The sequence below is a fragment of the Phalaenopsis equestris genome, unplaced genomic scaffold, assembly GCF_001263595.1.
Source record: "Phalaenopsis equestris unplaced genomic scaffold, ASM126359v1 Scaffold000513, whole genome shotgun sequence".
In the NCBI taxonomy this organism is placed as follows: Eukaryota; Viridiplantae; Streptophyta; class Magnoliopsida; order Asparagales; family Orchidaceae; genus Phalaenopsis; species Phalaenopsis equestris.
The window spans coordinates 2,443,334-2,454,309 of NW_018164953.1; the positions used below are offsets into that span (position 1 = coordinate 2,443,334).

The 10,976-nt window shown below is 35.5% G+C and overlaps 1 protein-coding gene across 1 annotated transcript in view; it reads right to left on the minus strand.

The window, feature by feature from the left end:
- Positions 1 to 77: 77 nt before the first annotated feature.
- The window catches only part of LOC110028496, a 67,974-nt gene continuing 57,075 nt past the window's right edge, over positions 78 to 10,976 (minus strand). The window contains exons 8-9 of the mRNA XM_020730363.1: positions 6,981 to 7,060; positions 78 to 437 (exon numbers count right to left, since the gene is read on the minus strand). Of these exons, the coding sequence (XP_020586022.1) occupies positions 323 to 437; positions 6,981 to 7,060 (195 nt within the window). The 3' untranslated portion in view covers positions 78 to 322. The remainder of the gene's footprint in view (positions 438 to 6,980; positions 7,061 to 10,976) is intronic.

Consider the following 10,976-nt stretch of genomic DNA (forward strand, 5'->3'; position numbering starts at 1 on the left):
ATATATATATATATAAGTGATCATAATGAAAAGCCTAAAAAAAGCAAAGTTAAACTGCTTTTAGCTACTAAGCCCCCATAATATTTCTAAGATACAACTAACAATAAGCCATAACATCAAAGTGGCCCTCATCAAAGAAAATATAATAATAATAATAATAATAATAATAATAATAATAATAATAATTATGCTTGCATGCCATCCTAGGATACTAGAGTATATAAACAAAGTAAACAAGCAGAGGGAGAGGCAAAAATAATTACAAAAGCAGCTACCTGGAATAATTGCTTCATTGCCAGCATGAGCACCAAGTAAATTGAGGTTATGAGTTCCCTGCAGTAGTATTATTAGTCTGACCAATATCATTTGGTGCAGGAAGGAGAAGGGAGAGCCTTTGTTTGTAACGCTCGATTCTTAGAAGCCGTTCTCTTCTGAACCTGCGCGGATAAGAATAGATTTAGGGGCATTTACATGCATACCATCAAATCCTATGCATTTACATATCGGAACACCTAAATTTTATTTTTTTTCATTTATACCACCTAAATCTTTCGTGTCACATAAAAAATATCACTGTTTTAATTTTTGAAAAGTGAAATACACCTTTTTTAAGCATAGTTAAGGTGACAAAGATGCAACAATTGCAGTTTAGGTGTTAGAAATGAAAATAGATAAGAATTAAGTGGTATGTATGTAAATCTTTCTAGATTTTACTATAAGGATGTAATGGTTAGGCCAAATCTAGAATTCAAGAGTGGCGTTCGATTCTTAGGAGCCGTTTTATGCACGATGCTAAAAATCTTCGGAAGAGAAAGAAGTTGATGAATTTGAAAACTTTGTACGCCCCATAATGCCAATTTATTTTATTATTTGACAAAAGAAGTTAGCTTTTTCTGTTACTTTGATTGTGACATGGACCTTGATAGCTTAATACCCACGTTTGATGATGCGTTTTATAATTGCATGGTATTGATCTCCTGAATGCTATTGTGTAGACAATCTGTTGGTTAAGGACATAACTTATGGGCTGATTGCTTATGAACATTTATGTTTTGGAGCATTTAAATACATACCGCCCAATTTCCTCCGTATTTCATTTAACTCGTAAACTTTGATTTTTACATTTATACCACCCAAATCTTTCATATATGTTGAATCCAAATTTATCCGTGAATAGGGGAGGGAGGGAGGGAGCGAGGGAGAGAGACCGATGAACATTAATACGTTAAGCCTTATTCGTGAAATAATCTTCTTATTTATAGAGGAGAGGGTACAATATGGTGATATTACATTTCTGTGAGTGCTTTAATGAGGTTGGGCCATAAAGGATAATCTAGATATTTATATATATGAGTCTATCAATAGTCTAAGCTTGTTAGACTTTGGCTTGATAAGAATGATTTGACTGAGTTTGATTGGCTTCAGGCCTGTTAGATTGCTTTGGTCAGCTATAAGTTCGGTCGGCGTTGCCAAGCAACTATTCTGGTGTGGCTGTTGCCCCTCGATCCCAGGGGAGGAAGTCCTGCCAACAGAGCGAAGCTAGGCTATTGAGCAGAGGGAGAATTACTTTCCCGATAGGTAGTTTGCTCCTTAATGAGGAGAGCCCAAGGAATGACTATAAGACTTCTATGTTTCATTTTTACTACTTGATCACTGATGAGGAGGCTTGGGGGCATCCGTGTGATTGTTTGTGATATTTAGGAGCATGACCTTTCCTCAGGTTGGATCTACCAATAAGTTGCTGCGTTCAGTCAACTTTCTTGTCAGGGCTGCACGGATGCATATTTGTCTCGTTTCAGTCATAAGGGTTTGGGCTCAAACCACGGTCGACTTTGCCCTTGTTACCTTTGGCCCGGATGACTATCTGGTCGACTTTTAATCTTGGTTTAGATGGCTGCATTTGGTCAGCTTTTGCTTTGGCTTAGATGGTTGTGTTTGATCAAGCAAGTGGGCCGCTTGATCTTTTGTTAGTGGGTCATCCCTTGTCGTACTTCCTTTTGACTCGTTAGATCTCCTCAGAATCAGCGCCGACACATGTTTTATAATCAATTTCACCCATTTTAATTTTTTTAAAATGAAATACACATTTTCATGCATGGTGGTATATACATGTGAAAATTGAAGTCTAGATGTTAGATAAGAATATACATAGGAATTGAGTGCTATGTATATAAATCTTTCTTATGTTTTTCAGTTTCTATAAAAAAGCAAAAAGATCCCACTTCCTCAAAAACCGCCAAAAATCATAGGCAATCTTTAATGAGCATGGTGCTCCTCCATAGCATCCGCCCGCCACAAGCCAATAGGTCATTGTTACTTTCACCAGAAATCAGGAGCATGGGATTGATCACGAGGAACATCGGAAACTCATCAATAAGAGATATGTTGTACTTATCGAGTCCATTGAACTCCTCATTAAAGTAATAAACCCATAGCGAACTTTGTAAAGTATCTCTTTAACACAGTGAAAGCATCTAACACTTCCTCGCTAATGCTTCCTATGGTTTAGGGTTTATTGCACGACAACCTTGTCAGCTTCATTCATTTTCTTTGTTGCAGAGGATCTGTCTTAGAGGCCAAATTTTTCCATTTAGAGTATAAACACTATGTATAATTTTAAGCAAAAAAAAAAAAAAAAAGAGGGGGAATTGCACAACTCAAAATGAAAAAGTTTGACAATGCTCAAAATATTTTTTTGTTTAAAATTTTCAAACTTTTGATAAATTTCCATATATTTTTAGATTCTTCTGTATTTTTGTTTTCACTTTGTTATTTTGCTTTTTGTGTTTTGAAAATGTCGCAAAATATTAAGATCATTCCTCTACCTCTTGATTCACTCGAGCACATGTGCTTGTGGTTAGTTGCTGGAATTAGAGAATTGAGTTTGCCCATGCTTTTCAAGGTGACTTGCTTTTGCTTCAAAGTAATTTAATTACAATTTTTGTCAAAAAGCATACGAAACACTTCGGACCTTCTCTGATTTCAAATATTTTTCGCGCCTTGCCAACAACAATTTTTTTGTAAAATTCGTTGCCGGTCCCAAGCCCGGATGCGAAAAGTGGAGGATTGCGTTAGGTGGTTGACAGCCGGCGTAAAACTTGTCGAAAAATCATGACATGTTTGAGATTTTATATTTTGAAGTATTAACATTCTTTTCGATGCAGCATTTTGCACCTCTAAAAATGCTGCTTTGCATGCATTTGGCAGTGTTATTCTTGGTGACAAGTTCCTCAAAATTCATGCAAAAGGTTTTTAATATATTTTATTAACTGTTGCAAAAGGTTTTTAATATATTTTATTAACTGTTTGGATTTTTTCAATGTAATTCTAATTTAAGCCTAATATATTTGGGAAAGCACACATTCTTATGCTTATATGCATTTTGGCCTGCATGTTGGCCACTACACATGCCTGCTTTAATGATAAAGTGCATGCTTCTCCAAGCAATTTATCATTTACTTTTTGTTCGAACAGGAGGATTGACCAAATATTTTATTATTTTTGTTGGTTTACATCAGGGATCGGCTTTAAGCCCATATCTTTTTGCTTTAGTTATGGATGGTCTTACTGGACACTTACAGGAGGATATACCTTGGTGTTTGCTTTTTGCTTTTTGCTGATGATATCCTTTGCTGATGATATCCTTCTCATGGATAAGACAAGAGAAAAAGCTCCGGAAAAACTTGAATTATGGAGGTCTACCTAGGAATCTAAAGGCCTTTGTTTGACTAAAACTAAAACTGAATTCATGAAATGTAATTTTAGTAGTTGTAGCTCTAGTGACAGAAATGTAATTATGGGCGATCAAATTATTAAAATGTGTAAACACTTTATAAATCTCGGGTCTATTGTTCAAAGTGATGGTGATATTAATGGGATGTTATTAGTAGAATTCAAGTTGGTTAGTTGAAGTGGAGGAATGCTTCAGGCCTATTGTGTGATAGAAAAGTACCGCTTAGACTAAAAGGAAAATTTTATAAGAGGTGGTGAGACCTGCAATGCTCTATGACGCTGAATGTTGGCCTTTAAAAGAGAAGCATAAAACTAAGTTAAGTGTTGTCGAGATGAGAATGATTACGTGGATGAGTGGCTTTACACTTAGAGACAAAATGCAAAATGAATATATCCGTGATAGGGTTGGTGTAGCTCCAGTGACGGACAAAATTAGAGAGTAGTCTTAGATGGTTTGTTCACATTAAACGTCGATCATCTGATGATCCGATTAAAAGAGTAGATGTTTTAGATTCGACTTATGTTAAAAAAGACAGAGGTAGACCTAGGAAGACTTGGACATATATTATAAATGATCTTAATTTATTAGAATTAAATGATATTATGACACTAAATAGGGCGCAATGGAGAAAAAAGATATATGTAGCCAACCCCACTTAGTGGGATGAAGGTTTTGTTGTTGTTGCTCATTCGGGAGTTTGTAAGCATGCAAGATGTAAAATTTTGGTGACTGCTTAAAATAATGTTTTATTGTGTTTCATGAATTATTCATTCTTATACTGAGGCCAGTCCTTCGGTGCAGAAATCTGCATCTGAAATTAGCCATCATGCACATAATTTCCATTATTTTAAGTTAGTGGTGAGCAATATGATTCCAGGGCACTCACCTTCAATTTGCTGGTAAGTCGCCGGATAAATTTCATCTTTATTTCACTTTTTAGTCTTTTATACAACTTTTTCTATGCAATTTTTGGTATTTCATCATCTCATTATGTATTATTAGCGTGCAATTTTGAAGTTTTATCACATTATTTAGTATTATCAAAAGTGGCATACCAATAGATTAAGCAAAGCAGTTTCCTCCAATATCAACTCGATGAAATACATAAATCGAGTTTAATAATAATCTCCTTTATGAGTTAGTCAAGCATTTATAGGTAATGAACCAAGAGAATTTGACTTTTCATGGAAGGCTTGATCATTTAAAGAAGTGAGAGTAAGAATTAGGCTTCGTTTGGGGAGCCTTTCCTTTCATAAAAATTTCTTTAAAAGCAAATTCATTAAAAACAGTGGTATAAAGTTACGATTGCTAAATTCGATACTCCCGTTTGAATAGAAATTTTTTGTACTTTTTAACACTAATAATTGTATTAAAAAAAGAATATTTTAACCCCTATTTTTTAAAGTGGGATTACATATATACCACGTGAAAGTTTACTATTTACATATTGAACACCTAAACTTTAAATAATACACCCATACCACCCAAATCATCAAAAAATAATCACCCATACCACTCCGTCTTCCTCACCAAACGAGGTTATTTTTTGTTTGAATGCTATGATCTGTTGAAATGGAATGAGAAGAACTTCACATGTTATTACTGCTCCAATTAGCTTTCACAGACAAGGAATTCCTTCTCCCCTCCCTCCGGAGGAGGTAGGGAGGGAGGTTAATTGCTGCTGAAAGAAGCTAAGAGAGGTGAAGGGGATGGGGAGAGAGCGAGAGAAGAAAAAAGGCTAAATGCTGCTGAAAGAAGCTGAGGGAGGTGAAGGGAATGGGGAGAGGGAAGATAGAGATAAGGCAGATAGAGAATCTGACAAGCCGGCAAGTAATGTACTCAAGGTGATTTGGGATCAAAAACAAGGCCAAGGAACTGACAGTGCTCTCTGACGCCATCCAACACTTCAGGGCCAAGCTGGATTCAGGAGGATGAGGACAAAGGAAGGCGGAGGAACATAAGTCTGAAAGCGAGCGACCCAAGTGTAATTTAGACATTTTTCACTGACCAAAAGTGGAACGTAGGTCGCAAAACCAGGCAAGTTAGCATTCTCGAATGAGACAGAATTGGCGTTGTGGTGGAAGAAACGGTTGGAGAAAATCCTCATTCAAATAGAGCTTTTCCGTTTTCTTTGCTTTCGCCGAACTGCAACGGAAACGAAAAGTCTCAAACGAGGCCCTAATGCTATCATAGTAGGGATAGTAATGGTCCTAGCACACAGATAATTCGTCAAATCATATTATAGATCGCATTATGATCCACTACACGCTGATACAGACCCTACTATAGTTCTACCTTTATAAATCTTGATGTCATAACCCAAGTGATCGCCAGTAGGGATTATTGTGATCATCAGCTTGTTTCTCCTATAAGGCATTAAAAGAGAATAGTCCCACATGATGTTCCTTTCATAAGAGATCCCTATGATTAGCTCCGTCATGGAGGTGGTCAATGGGAAGATAAATAATTTAGAACACCTACCCCTATACACTGGGGTCAAGAAGAGCTCTATTGTATTTAGGAGTTTCTTAATGATGTGTGTGACCGCCTTTAGCGATACAAGCATGAATTTGATGATGACTATAAAAGTCAACAATGATGCAACTATGATGGGAGACTTGACCCCAAAGTCCTCCTTAATTAGATGGCCGCCTTGGACAACTACTTAAACTTTCAGAACATGTTTGAAGCAAGTGGTTAGCATTGCCACAATGAATTTGCGAGGGAAAAAAATAAAATTTATTGAAACAATGTTGAGCATAGGCATCTACAACAAGGTTATGATCCAAACTTAACTTGGGATAATATGAAAGAGATTGTTAAGGAGAAGAGCCTCCCTATATCATGTTTGAATCATCAAAGGGCAAGCTCATTCTTCATGCACTAGCTAGTTCACAATTGTAGTTGCTTTCAAGATTGCGGAACAAGTCAGCCTAAATGAACTATGGCTTGTTCTTTCAAGCCTGCGGACCTGAGTCAGCCTAAATGAATTAGGGCTTGTTCTAACATTGAATTTGGTGGCGCACATATTGAGGTCAACAGTACCTTAATATGGATTTTGTTTTTGATGTTCCTCAGTCATTTAGCAGGTAGGGCGCCACTCTATTTATTTCAGGAATAAAAAAACCCACTCCTAGGATTACAATGCAACAGAAAAAAAATAGTTCACAAATTCAGAACCAGAATAAAAATATCAAATGAAATTTAAAAGGAATATCAAAGAATCCAAATAAAATAAGTTAATTACCTTGCCCGAACTCTTTTAGCTCGCGTTATATGACCTGCTAAAAGTTCTTGTGCGGATAGCTGGTCGACGGAATCTCCCCACTGCAAATAAGTATGTTTATCACGAATTCTATATCGGCATTTGATTAATTTCACAAAAAATCATAAAAAACACCCTGCAACAGAAATTTAAAATATATCCACAGTATCACAGAAACAGAATGATTGATGAGGATGATGCCTGAAGAACATCAAATGCTATATTTCTTGTACTAAAATTTAATCACCTCATTAGAACTAGAACTAAAAGAACAAAATCAACGAGCTATTCAAATCTTTGGAGTTGAGACCACAAACCATGATTGAACAAACTTTTTCTTTTTACCATCAAGCAGAACATGTTAAAACACAGATGATTCTTATTATTTTCTCACCCGATTACAATGTTGTCCACGATTTATGCTTACAGTAGAAGTTAATGTGCAAAGTTTGCAATGAATTATGCCATTCCAACATTATTCCCTTATTTACATTATCAATTAAATCAGTAACATACATGGCTGTAATTAAATTTTGATGTTTTTGGCTAGGAAATAAATGAAATGCTTTAATTTTTTAATTTCAAATTATATCAGCAGCTTGCCTTGCATTTTCAACTCTCCGCAGATGCTGATACCAGCAAAATTTCCCATTTTTGCTTTTTCTTCCTGATTTCCTAATTATAGCAACAGCGAATTTTTCTTTATTTGAATTTACTCCCAATTTCTCGGCTGAACCAAAATCTCTATTGGTTTCTCAACTCTCCCCCACATACTGGTCTGAATATACCATCCGCAGCAAGGTGCTGAGTTATCAAAGCACTTTATGTGGGGATCCATAGTTAATATATCAGCAACTTGTTGTTCAAATGTCCTAGATGCAGAATAATCCTTCACCAAAATTTTCTTTAATGAAGTCATTATCAACTTACACATGTTTTGCCCTATAATGAAGAACTATACTGTAAGATATTGCGATAGCTGCCTTATTATTACAAAAATCTTTCATAGGTGATGAAATTGAATTATGGAAATCTTCAATTCTTTCAAAATCCCTTGATCCATATTACTTCATGGATCTGATGTGCAAGGTTTCTAAATTCAACGTCAACACTGTTTACAGGTGTAAACAAGTTGAGTTAAGCTCAAGCCACTTCCGTCTTAAGCTTAGGTTTGATTAATTAACTGAGTTCAAGCTCAAACTTAGTATGCAATAAAATGAGAAAAAGAACAAGACATTATAAGAGAAATAATAAGAGATCAATTGATATAAAAAAAATGAGATAACTTCCAATTATTTTTAAAAATTTTCTACTTTTGAATTTTAATATATTTTAAGCATATTTTATATTAAATTTTAAAACTAGCCAGCCATGTGATAATAATAAGTTGGATGAGGGCTTGCTCAAGCTTGCCCGTTTGATCATAAATCATGACCCATGAGCTATATGATGCACCAACACTTTCTTATAAAGAGGTATATAATGTCTAACATGTGCCGAACAAGGACATGCACGTGACATGCATTTGACACAAATTAGACATATTTATCGCATGTTCAATTTAAAAATAATATAAAACCATTTAAAAAATGCAGGTTTAACATGTGACATAAATAAATTTGTTTAAATTTCAAAAATAGTAGTTAATAGGTGACACCTCTATCAAGCATTGTTTTCGAGGAGGCATCATTTTCGAGGAGGCATCGATGCTCAACAGAAATCTAAGGAGTCGAAGAGGGCGACGAAGTTCCCTTATCTGTGCGATTCAGTTCTCGCATTTTGGGAAGCTTTTTCATGTATGTTGGAATGATCTCACGGGAGAAAGCCGGGCACGTGATTAGGGCTTGGTCGAAGATTATAAGGTAAGTTTATTAAGTTATTTAATAAACAGTAAATTATATATATATATATATTAGGGGAAAGAGCAGCGGTGACTCCCTACGCGTTAATTAAAAGAAAAAGTACAGAAATAGGAGAGTGGGAGGATCCCCGTCTATGAAAAAAAAATACATTTGACTCACCCCTAGAGGTTCCTCTCCCCACAGTATAACTCACACAAGAAGGAAACTCCAAAAATACAGGTATACCCAAAACCAAAGAACAAAAACCCAAAAATAAGTAAACCTGTGTTCTAGTGTAACTTGAAATGTAAAAAATAGAAAAAAGATGTACAAAAAGTGTCTTCAGGTTAGTAGAGTTCTCCAGAAGCATTCCCACGAGCAAACAAAAACCGTTTGAAAAACAGGAGCGTCATTTGAAATACAGGAGCGTAGAGCAGAGAGGTTCAAAACAGCGGTAGCCAACGAAAGACGTGAGAACAAAACAAAAACATGAATCAGGAACAAAAAGCAGCGAGACAGAAACCGACTTGTTGCAAAAACTTGAAAACCTGTCAAGCATAATAAAATCTCGCAAGAGGAGAGAGGCTTAAATACGGACATAAGGCAGATTCAAGTTATCCCCAATAAGGAGGCGTCTGAGAGGAGCAGGGAGGTAAATACCAACGTGACATACCTCCCCTGCATGCTTGGCTAACCAATCAACAGGGGAGTTGCCCTCTCTATGAATGAATTTCCAATTTACCTCAAGATGTCTTTCAGCCATAAAAGTTAAAATACGTTTAAAAGTGCAAAATATATCCCGGAGGGGATATATTTTACGTGCCAAAATGAGATTTTAAACGTGTTAAAATACGTTTAAAAGTTTCATGTCACGTTTAAACGTATTTTAAGAAATATTTTTGCTAAAGCGACACTTAAACACTGCCGTTGCCGGTCCCAAGCCCGGATGAGAAAAGTGGAGGATTGCGTTAGGTAGTCGACAGCCAGCGTAAAACTTGTCGAAAAAATCATGACATGAATCCTTTTGATCATTGTGTAAGTGCTAGGGCGTCCCCTGGAAGCGACGCGCTGTATAGCCTGAATACAGTGAAAAGTGTGCAAGGGCCGCTACACCGGCGCCCGGGTGTAGTGTTAAATAAGCAAGGGTTCCCACATTACGGGCGAATGCGGGTAAAGAAGTTAGTCCATGAAACTAATGAAACTAATATTAGGATAGGATCTTGGAATATAGGCACTCTCAATGGTAAATTAATGGAATTAGTTGATATTATGATTCATAGGAAAATTAATATCTTATGTATTCAAGAAACTAAGTGGGTGGGAGAAAAGACTAAGGAGATTGATAATTTAGGTTTTAAACTTTGGTATTCTCGTAAGAGTCGCACTAGAAATGATGTAGGTGTAATTATAGATAAAATGTTGAAAGATAATGTTGTAAAAATTAATAGAGTTGGTGATAGAATTATAGCCCTTAAGATTATCATTGATACTAAGATTTTTAATATTATAAGTGCTTATGCTCCTCAAGTAGGTTTAGATACAGAATCTAAAGATAAATTTTGGAATGACTTAGAAGACTTAATACAAATGATACCTCTTGAAGAAAGAATTTTTATTGGAGGAGATGTAAATGGACATGTCGGTAGAGTGGTAGAAGATTTCAGAAATATTCATGGTGGCTACGGTTTTGGAGTAACTAATGAAGAAGGTAAAGTTATTTTAGATTTTGCTTTAGCGTTTGATTTTGTTATTACTAATACTTTATTCAAGAAAAGGGATGAACATCTTATTACTTATAAGAGTGGATCTAATAAAACACAAATTGATTATTTTCTTATGAGAAGAAGAGATCGTCATGATTGTAAAGATTGTAAAGTCATTCCAAGTGAAAATTTAAATACCCAACATCGTTTATTAGTTTTAGATTTTAAGATTAAGAGTTGTAAAATAAAAAAATACTAGGACTCATCATTGCAGAATTAGATGGAGAAACTTAAAAGACACAAATAAAATTATTTTTATGAGTAAAATTCAAGATTTCAAAATTTGGGATATTCATGAAGAAGCAAATGTGATGTGGGATAAAGTAACAAACGCTATTAAACATGTAGCAAAAAATGTTCTTGGAGAATCAAAG